The following is a 27,215-nucleotide window of genomic DNA, read 5'->3' on the forward strand; positions in this document are numbered from 1 at the left end:
TGTGATCTATGAATCTAACAGAACAATATATTCAAAGGGTTAAAATGGAAAGCAACTGATTGGGAGGTGATATGACAACAGTAGCATATATACACTCTCTGCCTCATTACAGCAATTTTAGTTGGAAGTCATTGTCATGTTTTAAAAATTGTGTAAGACTGATAGTATTCAATCAGCTACTCCTCTCAATTTTCAGCTTTCAAAAAAGTGAGGCAATGCCAATATTATAAACTCACATCTAAAATGCTTCAGTTCAGTGACTGCTTCGCTTTTACACTAACACGATGTGACACTGGTGAACAGCACTGCTTTGCAAAAGACTCTTTCACCCGATTTATGTCATCAAGAATTAACATCAGATATGACTTCCAGGAAGTGTCCATCACCAGCCATCTAAAACTGTCCCTCTGAGTTTAGATGAGCTTGTGCTGCCCCTTGCTAACATGCTGCAGCAGTGCTGTCCGTCCCAGCGCTGCGGAAGGATGTGCACGCAAACCAGCAGCTTCATTAGCGGGCTCTAACGATGATGAATGAGAAGGCGTAATGAGGGGATGATGTAACGATGGAACTGCGTAGCACTTCCCCCGTGGGAGATGAGCGCTGGAGGTGCAGGTTTGACACCCAGCCAAAACCCGAGCAGGAGCACAGCTTGACAGCGGGCCAATGAGAAGCACAGATCTGAAGTAAAGACAGACGGCGGAGCACGCGGCCGGGATGCGAACCAGGAAACACACAGAACATTCTACATTCCGAACCTTCCACGGCGCCCTCCTCAGGAAATCACCATGCACTGCAGAATTTCTGGCTTCAAGAAAGCTTTCACTTCCAGCAAAACTGCCACACTCCACTGCTACACCCAAAGACACCAATCTTTCAGCTCCACCCACACACAGCGACGCCCACCAGGGGGCGCCCTACATGATGGAGCAGGTGAACCCACAGCACTCTTTCAGGAGGGTGAGCCCGGTTTTGGCGACAAAAGGAGAGGAGGTCTGCTGGCCTCTGGAGGTCATCCTTCTGCCCTGAGAGGGACCTGGAGCGAGAACATGTCTGTCAGAGGGTATGAGAGAGCTAAAGCTGGTTAAAATTCACAGTAGCAGTTAAGATAATGCAGATACACTGTGCTCAGATTCGTTCCCCAAAAGCAGACACCATTCAGATTAAAGAATTAGGCTAATTAAAAGATTTTTAGCTCTTTCAACATATGCTCAGGGGTGCTGCTAACCAAATCTAGGAGGAGGCCTTCACAAGATTTCATTTTTTTTTTTCCATCGCACAGTATTCAGATACTGCAAGATATCTGCTGTTAGATTAATGAGAAAAATTAAGACAAATCAAGAACATAATCAAAGAGAAATGTCCCCAGATGTGCTCCTTCAAATCAGCAGTAAAAATGAAGCTGACATGAAACGCAACTGATCATTACGATAATCACCCGCAGACAATTTCATGCAAATAGATCTGATGCAGGAACACAAGCAACCACAGTGACAGATAATAGGCCGTCCGCAGAGGGAGGTATGTGAATACATGCACGAACACCTACTTTTTTGCTTCAGGTTTTTGGGAAACTTGGACTGCAAGAATTCTGCCATCTCTTTGTCTTCTTCTTTTTCCCTGCCGGAGAGTTACAATACCGCTGTGAGCGCAGAGGGAAGTGCCACTAAACGTTACCATGTCACCTTTCGTAGTTCCCCTCGCCTCAGGCTCACACCAGACGAAAGGCGAGATAAAAACAATCTGAAGCTCCACACACTGACCAGCTTTGTCCCTCCCCCCTCGCACGCGTATGGATGCCTGCCTGACTGATATCTCGCTGACAGGTGACAGGTTTCTTTTCTAGCACAGTAAGTCAGGGTTCATCAGATTATTAACAGTGGTGCATGATTCCTCTTTCCTACCACCCCCCTTCCAGGACCTGAACTGTATTAGTCTCCTGAACTGAATTGATGGGAGAGCACTGATATTTGCCTGTTACACACCCAGGGGACAGCGTTCATCCTATTAAGAGTTATTAATTGCACACTAAAGAAACCCAGAGCACTGGTCATGATGTTTTATTACTCTTCACAGCAGAACCTTTGGAATGTGCGTTTGTGGTTCACTATAGTTTGAAGCTAAAGAACACATTTAATTTTCGCACACCCATGGTTCCCCCCCCCCCCAAAACATGTTCTCTGCTCACCTCAGTCTTTCAAACTCCACATCATCTACCAGGAAGTCCCTGGTCTCCACCAGCTTGTGGATCTGCTGCAGCAGCTCCTCCTCCTTCTGCTTGTCATCGTTGGACTTGTCTTTATCTGCAGGTTGGTTCACAGCGTGTGTCAGTCTCAAATCATGCCAAATAGGAATCTGTGAACATCTGCAGTGCTTCCTCAGGCAAAAAAAAAAAGTAACAGCTAGATTACAGGGGGAAAGAAAACAAATCGGAGAGGCAGGAGGCCCTTGTGTTAAATGTGCGGATTACTGAGCCCTGACTGTATGGTGAATCAAGGCCAACACAAGCTCCCCTCCCTGCAGATGGTGTGCCTCGAGATGCCCTGCACCTGCCTCTCCTCCCTACATGCCAACCTGCCGTTGGTCTCTGTGCCAACTGTGCCAGCCGTGCTGGAGATCCGACTGCTAGATGCCAGTCGGATCATCGGCAGGTTGGCACTGAATCTGCAGCTTCCCTTGGAAAGCCCCTGGCTTTCTCTTCTCTTCTGTTTACAGTCTCTTTTAAAATTCACTTTCTGGACCCTTGACAGAGGCAGAAAATTGCCTTTTTTTTGCAAAGAGAAGACAAAAAATGTACACCTGAGGATATTCTTAACAATCACTTGTTGGTTCTAACTCTTTAGATATGTCATTCGCAGAAAAGACAGGGTGTTCCTCTTTTAAAGAGAACACCTTTTGTAAAAAAACAGTGCAGTTTGTCCATGTCGTTCCATATTAATGTATTTTTCCACTGTGTAAGAAAAAAATATTTTGTAATGCAGCATTCTCGTGTTGACAAGGTTAGTGATGAATGCAACCTGCCCATGGTGGAGGTAATAGAAAAGCTCAGCAGCAAAGTGTAATAGCCACAGCTATGCATGGTGCACCCCTACTTCAAGATACATACTAAAGAAGTGAACTAGCAGTGTTTTCAATTGTTCTGGCATTTTGCCTCAGAGTACCTTATTTCCTGTGACAACAGAAAGGCTTTTTCAAACCGATCTGAATGACCTTCAGAACAACAGATGAAATATAAGAATTCTCAACATTACCTGGAATAGAAACCAGTTTCTGCAGCTCCTTTTTGAGCCGTGTTATCTCTTTACAAAGCTGGATGTCATCCATCCTGCAGAAAGAGAAAAACATTCATTCTGGAGCCATTACGGCTGACTACACCTGTAGCTGAAGTATACATTTTCAGGTTATGTTTTCCTGTTTTTAGGAAGACACGTTTTTGAGAACAAATACACAAAATCAAAACCTGTACAGTTTCAAAAGCAATAGAAAAGAGGAATCTGATTTATCTTTAAAAAGAAGTGAAATTCAAATCCATGTCGACCTGAGACCTGCACATTTCATACAATTCATTAAGGATCTGATTCATACCAGAAACACCAGGCACACTGCCTTTCTTCCAAAATAATATCTTCAGACCCCTGTGAGCCCTCCAGCATTGGAATGACTCAGCCCTAATCAGCAGTACACTATGCGAACGGGCACGGCCGTGTCGGATTAAAATGCAGGACAGTGACTGTTCCATCCATCATGCGATAACAATGGCCCTGCAATATCCAGGTAATGGCTAGTCCTCAAGCTATTCCCAAAGTTTGACTTTCTTTACAGAGGAAACGCTTGTTTTCTTGCTCCTTTGAGAGGGATTGACCACTTTCCTAAAGGTTAATACACAAACCGTCAGAAAAGCTGGAGCAACGCCTGACTTTCATTTGTGCTGCTCCTGATGGCGCTGCCCAGGGGAAAGGATGACGAGACGAGAGCGGACTGGACGGAGCTGGCTGCTGGCCCTGATAAGGAGAGGTGTCCCCTGTCTGCACCCCTGAGGACTGGCATTGAGGTCACACAAGGAGCCCAAAAAGCTTGAGGTGTCAATCATAGCCTCCGTCCCATCACACAGGTGTAGAGCTAACCCTCTCTCACCTGTCACAAAAGCGCTACGATCGCTTTGATCAAAATGTCTGTGCTCAATTGATTAGGACTTGCTGTCACTCAAAAGGTAAACAGACCGGAAACGTAAACACAGAAATCTGAAGAAATAGAAAGAACTTCTAAACGGTTGCTGGTACCAGGTTCACAGAAGTCTGTCTGTGTCTTTCAAAAGGTTTTTCTAGCAAATCTGTCCCCTTCCTTTTCATATTAATACATACACACACAGTTGCCGATATACTTGCGTTTCTTTCAGAAAGTCTGTACCACAGTTTGACATGGCACAAAGCAGATATTAACACAGACTGTTCACTGTATATCCAGCATACTGTTGCTGATGGGAAGCCTGTGTAGGAGATGAGGGAGTCGGTCTCCCACAGAGTCAGTCTCTCAGGCCCTGGCACAGGTGTTTGCATGGTCTGACAGCAGTCAAACAGGTCTGCAGCCCGCTGGAAACTTTCACCCTCAGCTTTCCCTCTTAAAATGTCCTCTTTCTCATCCACTCTGCTGCCCTATCACAGGACTCACACAAGCTACTGACATCAGCTCCGCATTACATTACAATATAGTCATTTATACTATTATCCAGAGTGACTTTCGTAGGTTTTGATTTACATTGGCAATTATGGGTTAAGTAACTTACCAAGGGTACAGCAGTGGTGCCCCGGTAGGGAATTGATCCAGAAACCTTTTGGTTATGAGCCCTGCTCCTTACCATACACCACATTGCCACCCCCTGATGCACAATACTACATGCTCAGTCACCTGTCAACAATACAATCATTATTATAACTGTGGTCAACACAAAGTGTAAGTGCAGTCATCATGAATTGGTAAAAAAAAAAAAAACTGCTCATAAGACATAATTCACACAGCACCGAGCCAGAGAATAGAGAGGCTGTCCTTTTTTTTTTTTTTCTCTGCACCCAAGCAGTGGATGGAAGTGTGCCAGTCTAAGGGACAGCATTGCGAATCTCTACAGAAGGTTCCTGGAGGCAGAACTAATGAACTCGCTCTTCCAGCTCACTGCATTGTTTCCCTGCCTTGGACTGTTGACTGTGGTGAGGACAGAGGATAACTATTAGCTATTGTACGCTGTAGCTATGAGACATCCGGGACTGCAGAAGCAGATTGCAAACACCATCTTTGGGGGGGGGGTTATAAAGATCGCAGCCAATGTTCAAAAACACCCGAGCAATACACAGAGATCAAAAAGAAGAATATCTGTTAAAAAAGAATAAGAGCTTTGAAAGAAAATGGGTAATTGCAAGGATGTTCATGTTTGAAAAATGATGATAACCCCGACCGTCATAGAAGTAACATAAAATGGGAAATATCATCACAGGCTCATGAAAACCTCTCTGAGCTGGTTCTTGGTAAATATTGGAGATGAAATTTGGAATACCAAGCCTGAATTGCCTCGGTTTATGTGCCACTCTATAAATGGATAATACAGAAGTTATGTAAGGTGCCCTGAATAGGAATGTCTGCCAAGCAAATAATGAACCATCATTGATATGAATTGTGTGCATTCGTCTTCATTCAACTTCAACTTCATGCCAAGTTCTTTGAATTTTAAAATCTGCCCGCCATATTCTATACTTTATACTGTAATAGTCTTTTTCATTACAATGGATCACAGTTCCGTGTATTAACTATTGTAACCTGATGCAATTTCTTCAGACACAGTTTGGTTTTGTCGGCAAAGTCAAAGTGAGATGTGGAGGCGAGGAAGCTGTAATGATGAGAAAAAAAATCAAAAGGAGGGAGAGCGCGAGGGCTTGGAGAGTAAAGTGTAATGAGGATAAATTCCAGATGGTGCTTTGGAAACAAACAAAATTACCTGGACCTACTGCCAGGATGAATTTCAGGATCACCAAAGTACATCAAGTTTGTGGTACCACCTACGTGCTAAACATGCCTTTGCTGCCAACAATGAAAGACACAACTATAAAGAGGATGCAGGTCTGTCTGTGGTCGTTCTTAGTGTTTATTTTATTTTCACTAAACAGTTCATTCGTTTTTGAACTTGAATGGCTTCACCTCTAAATATGTTACATTTCAAAATGTTGTGTTTTGATATGAAATTATTTCTCCTCCTTGATCCTGATTTTTCCAGATTTTTTTCCTGTTACTGTTATTTTGCTGCCACTATCATTGCCATTTGTTGCTTCGTCTGTTGTCGTGGTTATTGTCTTGTTGTTATTTACGTTGTCATGGCTGGATGTGGGCTGTGTGGGTTCTTGCCGCCTCAGCTGTGCCACACTGTAGTTTCCACATTCTCTGTGCTTGGCCTCTTCTCTTGGCCTAGGTTCCTGTGTTTCTCTAGTGCATCCAAAATGCTTATCATTCCCAAAGGAAATTTATTTTTAATTCTTATATACTATGTCTACTACAATTTCTCACTGCTGCTAACAATAATATCGTATACCCCTTCTTATTAAGGGGTCAACTGATTATTTTTATCACTATTAAAGTTACCATCAATAATCCCATGGTTGTCTATATCATGATTTAGCATGCATTTGCTTTTACTGTTCTTCTAGCATTTGCCTTGCTCTCGTACTGCCCTCCCTTCCTATGTATCCCTGTGGCTATGATCTGCAGCTTGCAGATCTGGACCACCACCTAAAGCTTAACCTGACTAATACCGAGATTCTTTACATCCCCTCCAGGTCTTCCCTGTTTCAAGACCTCTTCCTCAGCCTAAACTCTACAAGCTTGTTCACCAATAGCACTACTACTGTCAAAGATCTTGGCATAATGCTTGACAGTCATTTAAAATGGCGGCGCGTACGGACGCAGCGGCTCAAGGCTCTCTACTACTCCCGCAATTTCGTTGTACCCCACCGTGCAATGACAATAAAGTCTATTCTGATTCTGATTCTGATTCTGATTCTGACAGGCCAGCTGTCATTCTCCTCTCAGGTTGCAGCAGCAAGAATCCATCCCTACCTCACTACGTATTCTATGCAGCTCCAAGTTCAGGCCCTGATCTTCTCATGCCTGGACTACTGTAACTCCCTCTTTGCTTGTCTTCCTGCCTGAGCCACCAAACCCCTGCAACTACTCTGGAATGTAGCTGCACAACTTGTTTACAACCTCCCTAAATGTAGTCAGGTCACACCCCTCCTCACCTTATTTCACTGGTTTCCTTTTATTGCTCGCATCAAGGTCAAAACCTTGGTGCTGGCATAGAGGACAGTGTAAGGGACAGCCCCCTCAATCCTTCAACTAGTCTTCAAACCGTATGTTCTGCCCAGATCGCTACCCTCTGCAACCATCGGGCAACTGACTGTCCCATCGCAACGGTGTTGCTCCTCCCAGACACAATGACTGCCTGTACTGGTCCCGCAGCGGTGGAGTGAACTTCCCACGAGGGTCAGGACAGCGGAATCACTGGCCATCTTTGTGAACCAGACTGAAGACCCAAATCTTCAGACTGCATCTCGGTTCCACCTCAGTCGCTACCCCCTAACACCGGCTGCTTGTATTACTTGCTTATTTTACATGTAGTATCGCAATGTGTTTTGAATTCTGTGATGTAGTGACTGTGATGTATAGTAGTGTGTGTACTTGGCTTCCCTTAGTTTCTAGGCTGTGTAGTCAGGTGGCACAACTTAAATTGTGGTAGGGCTTGAATAGTGTTATGCTCACACTCACTGGTCTGGGAGTGTTGCTAGCCTGATCTGACACTGTTGCTCATTCATCCTGAGTGGTTACGCTTCTGTTTTTTTGTGCTGGAAGTCACTCTGGAAGAGAGCGTCTGCTAAATGAATGCAATGTAATCTTGCACAAATTTGAGAATCTAGTCTGCATGGCAATGAGAAATTCCCCTTCTTTCCTGAACATTATATCTGATTTGAATTGGTAAATGAATAACTAAGCATGTATTATACATCCCAGCAGAAGCACTCTGCATATACATTGAATTTTTAACAATGAGCAGCTGCTTACTGGTGCTGAAAACTAAAGCGGCAGGAGTTGTAAGGACAGGCAAAACAGCTCAGCATATTCCAGCCCCTACAAAAGGAATAATTACTAAAGGTTTGTGAGGGTGAAGCAGGGGCTTGTGGGTATCTATAGTGTTATATTGTTGACATCATTTAGTGCATATTGTTTTGTTTTTTTATTTTAGATTATTTTGTTCAGCTTCACTTGAAGTTAAAAGAAACTCACTGGACTTTATATTGAAAGTTCTAAATAAAACATGCTGACTGAACAAGAGCCATCTGGAGTTGGCAGCTTCAGTCCTGCCTTTACAAATGTTCTCAGAACCGGTAGTATTCATACTCTTCATTTGGAGAGCTGGCAAGTATGCATGAAAGACTATATCGGTAATGAAGACTTATATGCCAGAAGAGCCACTCATGGTATCATTAGGACAGATGTGCTGTGGAAGTGTGTCAGATAGACATCAGAAATTTCGTTTGCATTTGTCATGCACTCTACTTAAAACACAATGCATATTAATTTAAGATCTATTTTAGAGTTTTAGCATTTTAGTATTTGGCTGCACTTGAACTCGAACTCACCCTAGGCTCTTCAAGCGATGGGCTATTGCACATGCAGTTTCACAGATTCATCTCTGTGCAGTGACCAGATCAAGATTAGGTGAAGAGGGCAAAGTAAGTCCATTTAAGGATAGGGATCCTGACCTGGTCTGAACAGTCATGACATTTATTGGTTTAAATAAGCTGCACGTGGAGCAGCCTGTGGCTTGAAGTCAGCATTGAGAGCTCCAGCTATAGACTTCAGCTCCGCTCTCAAGCCAAATGCATCTCATTTTAGAAGGGACATAAATCACCATTTGCATATGTAATTTGATTACTGTTTTACTGTATGTGTGCTTCTAAAAATTCGAGTGTCACACACAGATTCCCACAAATGCTAATTTATGGATTCAGATTCAGTATTGGTTCTTGCCCAGCTAAAGCAGTGTGCCTTCAGCCCCCGTCAGTTTAAACAGATTTCAGCCTTGGTAAGGCTTTCTGCACTGCGGGGCTTGGATGCAACATGTCACAGCTAAAAGTCACTGGCTTCTGTTCTTGGCTACATAAAGACTCTTTTTCCTGAATCATGGCAAAATGAATCTTTCTACAGTTAAGCAATACTGCACCGTACAGTTATGTTTTCTTTATATCCATTGCTAATGATAGTAATGTTTCCAAAGGTGACAGACCTACTGCACAAACTATACTGCTACAAACCTCATCAGCTGGCACACCGTGTCCATAATGAAATAAAAAGACATAAAATATTCTTTTGACATTTCGAAGGATGAGACCCCCAGAGACAAATTACTCTTTGATCAGGGGCACTCCTCACTCCTCACCGTCGGTACCCTGCGGCACCATCTGCCGGGGGTGAGGATCTTCACTGTTTAGCCCTTACGGAGGTGAGGCACCTCTCAAATTAACCCATCTTTGCCCCCCCTCCTGCCATGCCTGTTGCTTTTCCCCCTCCACTGCTGTCCTTCTGCACGGTGATTCCGTCCACCCTCCATGCCTGGAGGCCATTCTTTTTCTATGAGGCTGGTGCTGTGGCAGCACTGTGTCTGACTGTTCCATGATACCAGCCACATGTCTCACTACGCAGTGCAACAATAAATTTGGTACAACCGTCTCTCAAGCTGTTTCAAAGCATCACAGAATGCTGCATTCTCTGCAGACTGAGGGCCTGTGAGACTGTGTAAAGCGTCCAGAAAACCTCTTCAGCCCTTGGGTTCAGATTCCCACAGGCTCTGTGTTCTTTATTCAAACTCTATGGCTGACCTCTTTGACGGGTCACTTGAGAAATGTGTAGGAATGTGAGAGAAATGTCTGTGATTAGCTATCAGGTCAGTACAATAACATTCACTGTGAGTAAGATACTCACTCGTACCACAGCTTTGATCCCCCCCCCCCCCCCGGTTTGGTAACAGGGGATAAGGATACTCGCAAATGTACTCTTATATCTGACTTCAGATGCCAGTGGAGTCAGTTTAGGACTAGGATACTCACATTTATCTCAGTTCTATTTCCCCTACGGTCAATTTACTGTAGGACTAGAATGCTCACATATGTCTCAGCTGTAATTCCCCTACAGTCAAATTACTGTAGGGCTAGAGTACTCACATATACCTCAGCTTCCATTCCCCTGGAGTCTGTTTGATGGTAGGGGATTAGAATAGTTAGAATAGAAAATATGTACTTCTTAGCTCCAGTTCTTCTGGAGTCAGTTCAGAACTAGGAGACCCACGTGAACCTCACCTGTAATACCAATATATTCAGGACAGGAATAGGGTACTCACATATTTTTCAGCTTTTTATTGCTCTTGGGTCAGTTTGATGGCAGAGGACAAGGATGCTGAGGTATATCTTATCTATAATTTCTCTGCAGTTAGTTTAGGATGAGGGTACTCAAACACAGCTTAGCTGTGATTCCCCTAGAATCAGTTTGACAACAGAGGCCTATAGGATACTCATATATATCTCAGATATGATGCTCCTGGTGTCAGTCTGATGGCAGAGCACTAGGTTGCTCACATATAAATCATCTTTGTTCCCTGGCATCAGATTAGGACTAGGATACTCACATGTATCTCAGCTCCGACTCCCTCCTGACCAGGACGTCCCTTATCCGCTCAATCTTGAAAAGCTCCCCTTCGATGTCATCTATCGTGATGGTAGAGTCTGCCATTGAGACGACGTCCTCTTCAACTGAGAGATAAAAATACATTACGTGTTACTTAAAACACGCCATCCTGGCTTTAGAAACAAATGCACGGGAACTTGTGAAAGGGGTCTTTTAAAGGTTAATATTAAAAAAATAAAAGACAGAGAGAATTGTATGTCATGTCATATGGTCATTTTCACATTAGAACTTGGCACTAAATCCAGCCTTTGGAAGAATGCAGCAAACGAATCACGAGAACCAGGATTTACACAGCCATTTAAACCAATAACTCTCTTGTCACCATGGAGTTCCTCCTTTGATTCAAAATTCATCTGAGGCTATGATGTTTTTTACATGTCTAAAATTTGTATAGGTTGCTGGTATGAAGTATTCGAAATTTGCTGGTTCAGATCCTGGTTGGAGCATTGCTGTAGTTTCCCTTGAGCAAAGTCCTTCATTGGTCAGGTGTCTTTGCCAATCCCAAATGACTTTGTGAAGTGAAGTGCAGTGGTCATTTTCGACAGCAGTGCCCCTCTGTGTCATAGTATGTAAAACTGCATCATTGCAGCATACTGAATAACTCAGTAACTGTATTAGTTCAATTTTGTGGCTGGGACTAAGCCTTGCATAAATTATTTATGTACAGACACCACTTTCTATCAAAGTAAACCACTGGAAATTACATAATTTTGTTCTGTTGCTGAATATTTCCCTGACATCTCTATCATTCTAATTTCTTTTTTTTTCCTTTCTGCCAGTGTAAGCTGAAATACATAATAGTATAATATTGAGGAGGAGTCTCAAATGTAGTCTGGCTTATCCTTCTAATGTGTACTGAGAATGTTTTAAAGAGAACTGTAGGACCCAATTGCTAAATGCCCATCTAAAGAAGTATTCTGGGTGACATAAATTCTCAAATGAAAACAGGATGCTGTACAGTGATACTGTGAAATCATTTTGAAAATGTCACAGCAAAAGCGTAGAAAGAAATTGCACAGCAAGCGCACCAAGAGATGTCTTCATATTACTGTGGTCTATGGTGTATTGCTATATTCTATGTATAAATTTTTGTACATATGTATTACACTTATTAATTTACTGCAGCGTGTACAGTATGTATTTAGCGTAGTGCTAGGCAACACAGCACTGTGTGAGAGGCTGAAGCATAATGGTTTTTTGCATTCTGTATATTCAGTTGTTCTTGTGACTTTACTAGTTGCGCTTGGTACTTTTACTTTGTAAAGTTGCTCTGGATATGAGTGTTTACTGTATGATGAAATATAAATGCAATGAGCAGGTTTGTTAGATATCTGATATGTAAGAGTTCATGATACTGTACTTCTCAGTTTTAAAGCTCTGGTCCTGCAAAGGAGTACCCAAACCGCTAGGTGAATAAAGCGCCCCGAGAACGATGCTCTCTGATACCTCAGGAACTATCAAGCATCGTTCCTATCTCAGAAAAAAAAAAAAACACAAAAGCGCCCGTAAATTATTGCCAAGGAAGTGGCTTGAAATTACAGCTTGCACCACTCACCGCACCCGTCAAGAACAAATTACGGCATGTCATCTGAGAGCAGGCCTAGCATAACTTCTGTCTAAAGCTGCTATTAATTATGAGCACACATGCTTCCCAAGTTTACACACCTCTGGTCCCCGCACTGGGCTCCTACATGCAAGGCCTGCATGCCAGCTGGGGGAGGAAAGGAAATACCAGCTGGCTTGGAAGATGGTGTGAATTGCTCCTGTCACCTGTCCAGGCTGAGACGGCACTTCAATCACTACCGGGGGGATTGGAAAGCACAAGGAAGCAATACATCTGTGTCACACAGGGGTAACCTTTTGCAGGTGGTAGCGGTTTGGGCTGTCTTTGAGCTGGAAGGTGTGAGACATCTGTGTAGCACCACATTCTTTTCCATCAGAATTTTTGGTCAGTTTGTCGTTTTTTTTTTTTTTGAACTTAAGTTTGATTTGACTGCTATTCCCACAGTCCTAACTGACTCACCTACTGGATGACAGGTAAGCAAGAAAATAATACATGGAAGAGCGGGCTAATTGGTGTGTATGAATCTCAGTCTGAGATGCTATGAGTAACCACTGATCCTGAAAGGAGGGTCTGACTGTTAAATTAATGGGAGAAATCTCATTTGCAGGTCTCACGGGTAAATGCCTATGTTCTGCATCACAGACTCTAGAGATGGGAGACAGTTCTTTAGGGAGAAATTAAACCTCAAGATATCCTTAAAAAATACTCAGGTATGCTTACTTTGTCTGAAAGAAACCAATCCAACTGCAATGGGAATTGCGCTAAACTTTTAACAACACATTTAAGAATTCTTTAAAATTTCATACACAGTTTGTTAATTTCATATAATAACATAATCATAATGATGTGTGATGAAAAAATTTACCTATCATTTAATGATCATTTACACAAAATGTAACATGTGAAAGAATTGAAAAGGAAGGCCTATGTAACTATTAACTATTTCTGATGAACTTTTCTCTTAAAATAAATCAAGACATGAAAAAACAGCACCACGAATAGTTACGACAACAGGGTAACGATGACATTAAATGAATTATTGAACACAGCTGAAAGTAGCAGTGAAGTTCTACTCTGTTCACCTTTCTGAGTGATGCCAGTTCTGAATGTAAATACCTCAAAGAGGCCGAGTTGCTTTTTGTGTTAAGTGCAGACAAAGATCGCAGTTGTTTTCAAAGCAAAGAGTGGGCTTTGAAATTTAAAGTGCATCGCTCATGGCTCTCCTTATTGCTTTTCTGCCTCCACACACCTGTGTAAACACTTTAATCGAACAGCCGTATTTGCAGGGGTATTACCTGACACAGAAACCCACACACGCAGAGCACCAGTGTGTTTCTTGACAATGCAGCAGCCTTGCAGAGCCCTCTGTGCAGGAGCGTGGGAGCGGCTCCGCTTTCCTCTGAGGCGGAGGGTCGAAGAATGGCCTCACGGCCACGGTTTACAGTGCTAACAGCGCTTCTCTGCTGTGACTCAGTCTGCAGAGGCAACAGCACCGCTACGCTGTGACTCTCTGTCTGTGGGCGTAACTGCAAACCCCGACTGTGACTCTGTCTGTAGTCCACATTACTGTGTACTCCTCTGTTGTGACTCGGTCTGTTGTCCACACTAAACCCCTTTGCTGAGACTCAATCTGTAATCCACACTACGGCCCTCTGCTGTTACACTGTCTCCTGAGCTGAGAGAAACACAGGCAGGAAGACTGCACACTGTGATTTAGAAGGCTGGCAAAGGGAACAAATCACAGTTGTCTCCTGAGCCATCATGCTGGAGGACTGTCAACTTTGTTTCTAGTAAAAAAAAGGCACGTTTAATACTTTTTTCAGTGTGTGGATTGCATATGCAAAACCTGTCATTATTTTCTCATTTGGATTCTGGGATGTCAGTGTTGACTTAAATTAATGCACCTAATTAACTGTAGATGGCAAAACTCAACAAATAAACAAATCTCCCAACCACCTATTCCTCTAGAATACCCTCTATACCATCACTCAAGGACCAAATGCCCTCAAACCTGTCAATTACTTGCGCATTTTACAGTGGGAAGTAATAACACCTTATGAGAACAGCTACTGTATAAAGGATTGTGGAAAGAAAATGGAGTATTTTACATTTACCCTGCAAAAACATAACCCTAAATATTATCTATTAAACTTCTAGGATTTCAGTGTTGACTTGGTTTTATTGCTTCAAAAATAACCCCGAAAGGCATTTAAACTGAAAACATAAGAGAGAGTGGAAGACTGTTTTAACGAGATGCACTTTAATCTTTGACCCTAGGGCAATGCTTAAAAAGTAGAAGCAGAAAGGATCAAGCCCGTGGTAACCAACGTGTATCTTTTTCTGAATCTGCACTTTTTGCATGGTGAGAGCCCCACCGCCCCAGGGCTGAACTCCCATCAGCTTCTGTAGCAGGAGTAAAGAAGTAAATTCAATGCAACAGCATAGATGCATAGTGCTAAGCATCTCCACTTCAGTGACATGCATAATCCATTATTCTGAAGCACCATGCATTTTATTCATGCTGGGTGGATCGGCCTCTGAACTTGGAGGCGCTTTGTGGGCCAAATTTATCAAATTTAAAAAACAGAGGTCTGTTACAAGAAAGACTGGGCAGCGGTGTGCTGTTCGTGTGTCGCAGACAACTTGTAACAAGAGTATTGCAGATTCAGATGAAACCGATGCTGTAACCTCCAGCAAGGGTTATGTGGGGTAAATATCAATAAATATCAGTCAGTAAATATCTAGCCGCATACACGGATGATATATAACACATTATTGTGTATTGTAAGATAATATGCAGGAGTATGGTTTCTCCATGATGGATGTCTTACTATCATTTCGCAGCATAAATTTTTTACCTTCTTCTAAGGGCACATTGAACAATGAATAATACTATAGCTTCACAGGAATTGCTTAAACGTGTGAAATAACTACACCAGTGAATAAACATTCTGGAGCTTAGAATTGGTGGAAGCAAGTCTGGACCTGGATACAGAACGGTACAGACTACTTTAGGAGCATCAAATTCTCCAGAGCATTAGGCATAGTAATGCAGTGACTCATTCAAATAAGGGAAAGGATTAGGACAGGATTCTGATTTGACTGACATGTCATAAACAGGAAAATTAAAATTGTGCAGTGTGTATAATTGTGCAGTGTGCTATTTTTTGGAGTAAGTAAATGTCGTTATGAATGTTTCTGCAATGAAAGCATAAAATAGGGAGAAAGCAGAAGTAAGTAAAGTCTTCCTTAAAGAGATTATAGAATATGACTGAATAAAATGCTGGTTATGATACATGTAACTTTTTTCACTGGTTCAACCTGAACATGGCCCAGGCAACAGAATAGTGATGAAGGTGTCTGTTTACAAAAACCTGGGGTTCAATGTTTCGACTCCCTCCTCCCCACCCACCTCTTGTTTTGAAAATTGCTCCTGACACATTGATTTTGAAATGCCACAACAGTTTTCCTAGAACACATCTCTGTGAGGTTTGCTGTCTTCCTAGCTTTCGGCCTCCATTACAGAGACAGCCGTCAACACTTCCCACTCTTGCTAGACTCAGCGGGGTGTTGACACCCCTGCACAGAGACAGCATCACACTCAGGGTGGTATATCAGGGGTCATGGTGACGGACACACACCACAGGTGTCAGGGCCAGGACCTAGCTCTAAAGTCAGGCACCCACAGCTGTGCACAGATGGAGTCACGTCACAACGCTGGGCACAATATTTAATAAACCTTGGTCTTAGTTCACATCATATTCAAGAGAAATTTATTGCTGGTAAATTGCTGCAGTAACATCATTGTGGAAATGCACTGGAACCACATCCATCAGACAAAACCCCAGACAAAATTATGATAGAAGTTTTGTCACACCAGGAGCTAGCATGTGCTTCTAATTGAGTTACATACTCACTCAGTCAAATATTTACTAATGGAAAACCAGGCACAGTTAAATGTCCAGGCACAGTTAAATGTCATTTGATCCAAATAGACATGAAACCTCAAAATTCTATGCCTTCACATTAAAATATTGATGCAATTACACACTTTGTTATTTCAACCATACTTAAAATGCTCCTGAATTCAGCCATGGAATATTGTTTATTTCTTATTCTTACTGAGCCCCACACAGTAATCAGCCATGCTACCGCACTGCCTCTGCCAAAACTACCTCACTTCAAAACAATCATGAATACCAATCACAGCCAGCCAGACTGAACTAATACTATTTTGTCCTGGAGGAAAAAAAAGTGCTTTACAATTTAAATGATCCTCTACCCTCAGTTTGTATCTTTCTCTTGCACTGTCCGTCTGTCTTTTCACTTCCCGATTCCCTTGCAAAGTTGCTCCTTGGGCTGTCTAACCACCCCCGGTCTTCAGATGTAATTTAAAAGTGCACTCCCCTGCTGCCTGACTCCCACTGCAGAGTAACCTTCAAAGTTTCTGCCGCTTTGTGTTACTCAAAGTCCGCCTGCACAAAAAAAAAAGGCAGACAGAACTGCAAGATATGTTGTAATACGTGACTTTTTTGTGTTCTTTAATTATTTCATGCTTCTTCAGGCTGCCAGTCATAATGAGGTTCCGGAGTTTGCGGCCGAGTCTAAATGAGGTTCCAGTCCACCATAGTCTCTCAGCTTTGCCTAATGAAGCTGCTCTCTCACTGAGCACAGGCCAGACGAGGCTGACAGATCAGACAGGGGCTAATGGACAGGATGAAACTGCACTGTCCTGGGTCTACAGATGACTTGTACAGAAAACTGAAACAAAACTGAAAAACTGACCAGAAAAGACACCTGTAAACACCATGCCAAGAGAGTGCTATCTGGAGGGTTTCACTAAGAGTGCTTTCACACATACCATCAGATTTCAAATAGGCCTCTGATTGCACTTAGAATGTGAACATAGGGACTGATGTGAAACCCAAATGAGCCAAATTAATTGAAGGTGTTAGAATTCTGGATGTCTCCCAGAGAGGTGGAGTGGCAAACAAATTCTGCAGCATTGTGGGCGGGATGTCCTATAGTCTACGCTCATCACATTATGTGGACTATTACATCTGATATCCTCTATTTAATTGATTTGGAAAAAAAAAGGATTAGGCTTGGAGCACTCCCACAGTTCTGTTCTCCCAGATGTCAATGTGTCTGCATTTAAATGCAAAGTTTTTAGCCAGATAATAGAAGTAGTGTGCAATTTTTCTGCTATTCATTGATTTTAAAAAGTTACACGCTCATTTGTGACTTCACACTATTGAAGTTTCTTGCAGACATTCAGTACTGGCCTCACAGGTTTTTACCGTGACCTACAATAGTAACAATGTTCTGTGTCATGCAGATGAAAACAGCATGTATGAAATATCTGGGTGCCATGCCTCTGCTTCTGGCTGAGACATTTTTCAGCAGATTTGTAAAATATGACCCGGTGCAGCATATCTGCATGTTGGAAAATGCATCCCAACACAGAAATACATCTCAAGGGCAGCAAAAAGATTTAACTAATGTGAAACAATTTTTTTTTGCTTTTTAGCACCCCCCCCACCACCCTTTTCACTCAATTATTCTTGCCAATTGCACTAATTACAGGCTTGTCTCACCACAACAACCTCTGTACTCATGTGAGAATGCAGGACAGTGTGAATGCAGTGCTGAGATACATGTGTATGCCAAAACGACTGCTTTTTTTTCACTACATGTCCCACCCTATGCTAAGGTGAAGTACAGTAGGTGTTAACTGGAGGATAGGTTCTACTTCACCAACAACATCCGAGCAACTCGCAGGCACCAATGAGCTCCAAGATGCTGAGAACAGTGTGACAAGGGGGCCCTGGTTGACCTACCCGTGCCTATCCCCGGTGGAACGAAGCCAATTTGTTCTGCTGCTGTGGAGTTCTGATTATTGTGGGCAGATGACACAGCCAGTTTCAAACTGATCCCTATAGCTCATCCTTCACTCAAGATGAGTGCCTTGGGAGCCCCCCTGAACAATTTTTTCACAATATTTTTCACTACTGACAGATACATCAGAAGGTGGTACACTAGAATTGAAAGGCTATATGTGAGTGTACCTAAATGCCTAGATGCAATCCCCTATTTCTATCCAATGATGGCCTTGACAGTTTCTCTGAGTGTCCACCAAATAAATAATTAACAATCTAACATAATTTCGTGAAACTGTGAGTTGGGTTGTGTTTCTTCACTGTCCTCCTTCATCTTCACCCTCTTCCTCAGTGTGAATTCTGCTCCCTCCTTCATCCTATTCCAGCACCCCCTCTATTCAGGCTCATTTAAAATTTGAACAGTTAGTTTATTCTGTATCAATCACAAACCTTCCTTCCTACAGTGCACAGAATATAAACCAGGTTAGGCACTTCACAGTTCATAGCAATGCAGAATGCAAAGCAGGTGACAGTGGATATCATGATCACACACACAGTGCCAGAGCATTTTCATTTTCCAAAATCAAATACAAAAACATGAGACCGTTAATGTCTGCCTCTGATCCCTGGAATACACTGTGAAGCTGGTGGTACACCTTGTGCATCTTTATGCACAGCCAGCAATCTACTGAAATGCAAGCTGCTGAAAAGCAAACCAGCTTATTGTAAAGACAGCAGACTATACCTACAGTTTCAAACGTACATTTTTACACGGAAGTGATTTAAATACGATGGAAATAACGACCGTAAAATTTACAATCATTTTCTATTCAATGGGTCAATGGACTCAATGTATGAGGGTTAAACAGTATGAAGTCAGTTATGAAACCATGAAAGGATTTCAAACAAACTTTTCCCCTCACTTGCTGAAAAAATTAAAGAAGTTTTCAATGTGTATACTTACTACAATAAGGGTGAGGAACCACATTCAATGTGGTATTTTCAGTGAAGTTACTCTTTTAAGAGTAGAGGTGATCCTACGTATGTTTGAGAAAAGAATGAACAGTCCTTGAGCAAGTGCAAACAAAGACAATCTAGCCTTCCCCTGAACAACAGGGAACATTTGAATGCAGGGTGTTAGGCGGTTTAATCCAGTTAAGAACCTTGGCATTAAAAATTGATAGATGATCAACACTGAGACAAATGAAATCCAATAAATAATTGAATACAAAATAAATGGAAAAGCAATGAATGCATACAATATGCTAAAAAGGTGATTGAATGAATTATTACTCATCACACCTTCAAGACCCGTAGTTTCGGAAACGCAATCTGCAATCATTGCCCGAGAAAAGATGACAGTGCCATTACAGGGCAGATAAGACAGATTGAATGTGACAGTTTGTCAGTGAATTTGTGATGAATGCATTACATGGACACCACAGAATGGGATAGATTCCTGATGGTTTTGCTGACAGTGTGACGAAGGTCATTCACACTGCATCTTCATTGGCTGGAGAGATTTCAAGCCAGCGTCAACCTGCGGCATTGACTGATACCTGCCAAGGGCTGTGTTTGCAGACCACTGAGAAGGCTGACGTCATGTTCTTTCCGAGCATACAGAACATTCAGACAGCAATCTTCAATGGTATAGCTGGGCATCTTACAGGTATCATGTTATACTTCCAGGAGGAGTGCTCACTGGAGTAAGAGGTATTTGATTCCCAACATGAATCAATATTACTGCTTTCTTTTAGCATTAATTCTAGCCTGTGCATAGGTGGTATTTATGATTATCAGTAACTAGGTCTTCACCCTTTCCAGTGCCGTGCACTCTTGTATGCACAGGTACACTGGTACACTGTAAGGAATCCAGTCATCACTGAAGCATCATCAGTTTGTTGTAGTAGTTTTGAGAAACTCCAGAAAACAGCTTAAGTTTTAAAAGGCTATTAACTTTAAAAGCTTGTAACTGACCATCGAGCTGTTCAACATTGCTGGCTTGGTTGTTTATATTCGTCCACTGCCTTATTAATCAGCTACCCTGCTGGGTTTCTTTACACACTAATGGGATACATTCTCTTCCAATTTGTGTCGATATGTCTGAGAAGGCGAGCAGGGAAGTCATCCTAGCATGGTGTGCCAGGTAGGTATGCCACCACAGAATGGCAACAGTAATTGTGTATCCTGTCTTGACTGTGATCATTCCAGCAGAGTCCAACGAAATCCAGCTGGTTGCATAACTATTTCACTGTTTCCACTTGCTGGTGCACATTTTCAGTGAAATGACAGAGCTCTCGCTTCCTGCTGTCATGCCTAAGCAGTGCAGGGGAGAGAAGAATTTTTCTCCCCTGGAAGTGGCAGTTCTACCTCAGCGAGTTGAAGCCACAGCCCCCGTGAACAAGTTATGGTGATACTCCCTCTATAGTCAGCTGATCTGGTTCTGAGCACCCCATTTCAGATGTCCTTCAGTCTAATGCCTCACATAATGTTAGGTATTTGTAACCATAACAACTTTTGTCCAGTCAGTGTCCCAGTCCTATCACTGTTCAAATCTTCACCAGACCCAGCTACGTCATCATGTGACTATGCAAGGTGGTCATGTGACCTCAGCCTGATCTCTGTGAGGTGTTAATCCAAAGGATGGTAGCAGCTCTTGTGGTTTCTCTGCCTGTTGAGCCAGTGGTGACCCCAACCCCCCCCCCCCCCCCCCCCACACAACTGAACTTAGTTCCTTTTTCTTTGCATCCCTTCCCACCAACTTTCTGAGAGAAGTACTTAGGCTAGCACTATACCAAAAGAATGTTAAATCTTGGGTTAGGTCCAAGATGCAAATTGGATTAGCTGTTATCCCCTACCCACAGTGAATCAGTCTACCTAGCCCAATTATGCCCACTGCACATCTTTCACAGCAATCAGATACAGGGCAATATACAATGCAGAGTGATAGATCTGTGGTTGAAGTATCTGCAAAGTGACATTGCCTTAGCATGTGCTTACCTAACTAAGGTGCTGTCTTGGTCTTTATCTGCATCACCTACTGAAAAAGCAGTGTGAGTCCTGTCACTTGAGCTGCCAGTGAATCTGTAATTACTGTCCACTCCATGCAGGGTTCCAAGGCACCGGGCCAGATGTCTGTTTGGAAAATAGCCACTCTCCAGACAGCAAAGTGTCATCTATGGTCATCAGTTTGGGCTCAGTGATATGGACAGTGAATCATTCTTTGAACTCCCATTGTTTTCATCTACCAGGGTTTGGAGCCAGGCAGACGCCCCAGCTGGATCAGGATACCTGATGGGATAGATTTTACAGCTAAGCTTTGGTCAGAAAGCAGGTGCTGTGGCACAGACAACCATATCTATTTTCCCAGTTTTCTGGTCCCCTAGAGGACTGGCAGTATACATCCTGTGCTGGACCTCAGATGCTTGAACTGCTATTTCTGTCCTTTGAGGTTGAGAATGTCAACAGTGTCAATACTGAAGCAGGCATTCCTTCACAGGCTTTCCTCAGTAAATCTGATTGGCTAAGACTCCTCTGTTGACTGCATGACTGATACTTGATCTTCCAAAGTGGTCAGTTGACAGCGTTTGACTTTGATTATGGAGCACCTGCAGGCACCCAGGCACCAAATCAACATGGAAAAAGCAACTGAAATATATCTTAGAGAGCACCATCCTTGGTAATGCTCTTGGACTGCTTCTCTAATTCCAGAGTAGCACTATGCTTTCAAAGTCTGCTCCACCTTACCCCAGCCCAAAGGTTTGGTATCAGATGTGTCTCTGCCCCTTCATTTGCGTGACCATAGCATTGTGGGCAGTCCATCTGGATCTCCTGTTCTTGTACCCAGTTTAGAGCTGCCTTCTGGCTCCCTTGTCCACTCCGATACCAGAGACACCATTCAAAACCTGACCTTGGGACATAATGAGCCCAATAAGCCCAGTATTGCGATACCAGCTTATAATAATCAGATCTTCCCTGGAAGGCTGGGGTGTGCTGTGCAAGAGCAGGGGGGTGGGCTCAGAGGCTATTAGTAGCCCCCTGGGGCTCACAGGAAATCAGTGAATTGAAACTGAGAAGGATCCGCTTCATATTTTTTCATTTTCTCCCCAGCCTTCATGCTGTGCTACTGAAAGGAGACAGTGCAGCAGGCGTGCTTAAATGAGACAAAGAAGGGACAGGGGTCCCCTCTTCTTTGCAAAGTAGCCCACAAGTTACTTGTGCGGGCACACATATCTGCTTTCATTTCATGTCAAACCAATAGCTTTTGGTATCTTGTGCACACTCAGATGGCTAACATCCTAAATTCTCTGGATGCTTCTATCAGACGAGCTGATGAGGCTCTGCATCAACCTTTTGCTGCCTTTCGATTGGAGTGCCAGTGGAGTGTTTGGTTCTATCCTCTTCTGCCTGTACCCAAGATCCCTTGGCTCTGTTGCTTCTTAATATGACTGTTACTCTGAAGATGCTCAACTCTTTCTCTCACCTCCACCACGTTGGTCTCATAAAACATCTCAACCTGTCTCATTGACATCTCGTCCTGAGTGACTCTCTGTCACCTAGGGCTCAGCCTTTCTAAGAGTGAGTTGCTCTATATTCCTAAAGTCCTCTGCTCTCCAAGACCTTTCCATCACCTTGGACAACACTATAATGAAACACAACAATCACGATGTACCAGACTATGAAAAAACTTGAGGTGACACTATATAACAAGCTGACCTTCACCAACCATAACCTCAACTCTGCCCTTCCCTACCATTGATTGTGTAGTTGCTTAGAGCACCTTGCTTATAAGGCTTTTGTTCTTCAGCTTACTAGCTAAGGCTTCCTTGATTGTCTGGCACTTTATTAGTGTCTTTGGAAAAAACCTAGGGCATATTATTCCACTTACTTGAGTCTGAATGGGCTAATATTGTGGGCCTAGCCTCTGACAGAACCCAACTCCTAGCTCTGGGACTGCCCAGACCTGTTGGGAAAACATTACAGACTGCATGAGTACCTCTTTCTAATGTGTTTGATCTACAGATCAAGTCATGGCATGGTGCCAGGCAAAAAGAGTCATTGTTCTCTGCGAGCCCAGTGATTCTCTTGTTCATGCAAGACCTGTCTGAGGTCGTCTGTAGCATTCAAAGGGTTTGTGGCAGCAATTAATGCTGCTCATACAGCTGCCTAAGGACTATTCACTAGGGATAACCATCTGGTCAGACTTTCTGAAGGGGACTCACAGACTTACATTTTCCCGCACTGAACACAGAATGGTTATTAAGACCTGTGCGACCCTGAATGTATGCTCCATTTGAGCCCTTGATTCTCCTGAGCTGGAGTCAGCCTCAACATCCTTTTGGCTATTACATGAGCTAAAACAAACAGCAAAATCTTGGCACTTCTTATTCTTCATAAATGCTGCACAATTGTGCCTGATGCTGCTTAAGCAAAATTACATCCAGGCTCATCCTTTCTAAATAAGGTGCTGTCCCTTCTGCCCTCCACTCTTAGTCACTGAGAAGGACATGAGGTTTTCCAATTCTGTGTCCTGTTAATTTTGCCTTCACATTAAAAAGGAATTGCTGCATCATAACATGGAAAACATCTGGTCCTACCTCTTAAAAAATCAACCTGTCACTTCAATGCTGGTGATAGAACTCATTCTGGAGGGAAATTTCTGTGTTTAATACACCTCATCCAATTGTTATTGCAGTTTCTTCTCTTTCATCCAAAACTCAGCAAAAAACTGAAGGTCCTCATAATTGCTCTCCTCTACCAATGTTTCAAGAAAGCAATGCAGTGCAATGCAATGTAATGTTGAATATAATATTTTTAAACACTTAGAGTAGTTTTCACATGGGATTCATCAATATGGGTGAACATATTGAGATTCCATAAGGTAACTTACATAAGGTAACTAGCTAGGTAAGAAATGTTAATGGAATATTACAATGCTAAAATGTCAGAAAACCATGCAGTCCAGATAGCAGCTATTGATAGCCAGCCAGTACCAGCAGCTTGACATTGATAGACATCATGGGTAAGTTATCTAGCAAATTGCATTTTAAATTTCGGCTGACAGTTGCCCAAGCAAACAGCTTCCTCTGGGTGTCCCAGAGGAATTCACATGGGAATCGGAATAGTTTGTTCCCATCCTACAGCCTTCACAGCTCAGTGATAATAACAATGTGCTGGAACTCTCGCTTGCTTGTGCCCCTTATCGCCCTGAGGACATTGAGGCATTGAGGACTTGCACCAGCCTAATAACATGTCAAAAAGACGAGCCATGTAGATGTGGAATATGCACCTGGTCGGATGAGGGAGTCTTTACTCAGGGTACTGAGGCTTCAACACTGAGGTTACAATAACTAAATTTATTAATGCAATTATCATTACTGGCGCAATGAAATTCTAACCCCCACCATTTTTTGGTATGTTTCATCCTCACAGTGTGGTGATGGCCAGAGATGTTGGGTTGGACTATGACTCAGTCCAGCTGCAGTAATAGGAACACACCACACAGGGCGGAAAATGCACCATGCCGCACTGCTTTGCTGTTAAGGGAATGACTATGTCCTGCAGCAGCTGTTTCGCTGGATCCTGGATGAATATGAGGGAGTCCGTAAGAATGCCATCTACAGATGATCCTTTCCTCTTTGTTACATCATCAACATTGTCATATTTATCAAAGTAACAAAGGGTTTAGTAGTTTAAAGGAGTTGATTTACCATTCAAGACACTTTCAACAAGCTAAATATCCCCCTGCAAAGCAAAATGCTTTTCATACATTGATTTTAAGCCTACTAATCAAGCACTGAATCTCTTTTCACCTCTAGAAGAGATCAATGTATTAGCACAGAAAATACTGGTTAAAATCTGATATTTAACAGTTTACAAGCACAGTTTACACAAATAGTCAGCTCACAAACAGGATGCAGAGGGAATATCTGATGTTAACACTTTAATTTATAATGATAACATAGGGGATGGGGTGTATTGGATATTTCCGTGGGAATATAACTCATGGTTTTCATACTGAGTTTCATTGTTTTAGAACACACAGCAGCAGCTTCAGAGTTGTGCCTGGCAGTTATTCCAAATTACAGCAAAGCAATAATTTAAATAACAAAGACTTTTGGCGTGTTTAACCTGGATATGAGAAAATTGTACAAATGTAAAAATATAAAGCATCTGAAGTAAGTATATAATGCTCTGTGTTCAGTGTTTTACTTCCATAGTTCACCTTTTAAATCCACCACTTATGCTTTCCAGGTAAATTGTTCTGATTAACACAAAGGCAAAAAACATAGATAATGGTCGTTTTTGCCCAAAGTTTTCTTTTTTCTTCAACCATTCTCAGATTTTCCTGTTTTGTTCAGTATATTGTTTTTTTTTCCATTTGACTGAACTCTGAGTCATTTCCATACGTTTTTGAAAGCTAGTTTGTTAAAGCACGCACTCCTCCTTTTGGACTAGGTTTCAACCAGCAAAGCTAGAAAAGTGAACACCAGGTTGGTCGCATTTTTTGCATGCCTTATTGTCAATTTATTTGGAAGATGCCCTTTTTCGGAACGATTCACAGAACATTTGTAGACGTAGAGTTTCTTCTCCACAGAATATGGGCGCGCGCACACAACAAACACACACACACACACACACACACCTTTAAAATGCTTTTTCTCTTAAATGTAACTCATAAAGAGGAGACAACTTTATATTTTTGGCTGCATAGCTGCTGCACCGTGCGTAATCATCCAACAGCAAATGCATTTATACAGCCAACATTAGCCAGTAGAACAGGAAGACGAGAATATAACGCTAGAGATAAAAGGGCAAAGATACAACACAACCGTGAAAATCACAACCCGCAGCATGGACGTTAGTCATTCTATATGATAAACGATATCATACTGTATCATTTCGGAAGCTGTTAGTCTTTAACATCAAGGATGCGCATCATCACATGCCCGGTTGGCAAACGTGTCAAGTGTTTGAACTCGTGGTTCATCATGTTCCAAGTATTAGGAGCAAGAAAGCGAGTGTCTGAGAGCCGTTTACTGATAAGTTAAAGAAAAGCTTTACACAATAAATTCTACCGAAAGATAGCCAGCTGCTCAGTAACATGCTCCACGCCATGCTTAAGCGTTGTGTTTTCACTACTTGCCGCATTAAAAACGACACAATAACACATTTAACACATTTTTTTATCCCATACTCAGATTTTACGCATGTACCTGCTTTTGCCGTCTCAGCATTCCATTTTGTGCATTCCAAAGACCCATACTGCTTGGAGAATTGCTCCTTTTCCATTTCTTCCTAGTTTTCGTGGATAGCTGTCAAGGATTTACGATTAAAGCGCAAAACAAAAAAAAGATCCTTCAGTTTTATTTCAGCGCGTTATGTTGTTCTACAGAGGTAACCATTAGGTATCATAAAATCCATTATTTACGGAGGAGAACAGGCGATACGCCGCTGACAACGTGCAGGTGTTATCATCTGTTCTGCTGTTGCTTTAGGTGTGTGGAATAACGGACTCTTGAGAAAAGATGAACTTAATTTTAACGGAATGGCGCCACCTTGTGGCACGCATGTGACATTGTTAAAAGAATGAGAGAAATTCTTGAATTTGAATGGGAGAACTGATACACAAATAGTTATTAGCTAATATTAATAAACCGCCATTTTGTATGAATCTACGGAAAGGTAGGTGTGTGTGTGTGTGTGTGTGTGTGTGTGTGTGTGTGTGTGTGTGTGCGCGCGTGCGTGCGTGTGTGTGTGTGTATGAATAATAAATAATAACAGATAATTGCCGTAACAGCAATTTAACACTGTTGCAACACATAAAACAGTTATGACCACTGTCCTTGAAAAAATATTGTAAGTGTGATGGAAGGTATAAACTATAAAAAGATCAATATTCCCAAGCATGTAAACTCTGTTCACCCAGGGAACAAAGGGGCCTAGCTGATCTATTATGCTCTTTAGAGAAGTTCCCAGCAGAAACACAATCAATGATG

The 27,215-nt window shown here is 42.4% G+C and overlaps 1 protein-coding gene across 1 annotated transcript; it reads right to left on the reverse strand.

Moving 5' to 3' along the window:
- Positions 1-509: 509 nt before the first annotated feature.
- Positions 510-26,683, reverse strand: LOC118792927 (bMERB domain-containing protein 1-like). Its single transcript, XM_036550781.1, has 6 exons — positions 26,433-26,683; positions 10,715-10,838; positions 3,249-3,322; positions 2,186-2,300; positions 1,547-1,617; positions 510-1,033 (listed from the first exon to the last, which is right to left on the reverse strand). Exons 1-6 carry the CDS (start codon positions 26,506-26,508, stop codon positions 915-917), a joined length of 579 nt encoding a protein of 192 aa, XP_036406674.1. The 5' UTR covers positions 26,509-26,683; the 3' UTR covers positions 510-914.
- Between the last annotated feature and the right edge of the window lie 532 nt (positions 26,684-27,215).

Source organism: Megalops cyprinoides, chromosome 1 (genome assembly GCF_013368585.1).
Source record: "Megalops cyprinoides isolate fMegCyp1 chromosome 1, fMegCyp1.pri, whole genome shotgun sequence".
NCBI lineage: Eukaryota > Metazoa > Chordata > Actinopteri > Elopiformes > Megalopidae > Megalops > Megalops cyprinoides.

Coding starts and splice junctions, on each gene's coding strand:
- LOC118792927 (XM_036550781.1), bottom strand. CDS start 26,508: ATGGAAAAGGAGCAATTCTCCAAGCAGTATGGGTCTTTGGAATGCACA. Junction 3,323..10,714: donor GAGTCGGAGCTGAGATACAT/GTGAGTATCCTA, acceptor CTCTTTCTGCAG/GATGGATGACATCCAGCTTT. Junction 1,618..2,185: donor GTGGAGTTTGAAAGACTGAG/GTGAGCAGAGAA, acceptor ACTCTCCGGCAG/GGAAAAAGAAGAAGACAAAG.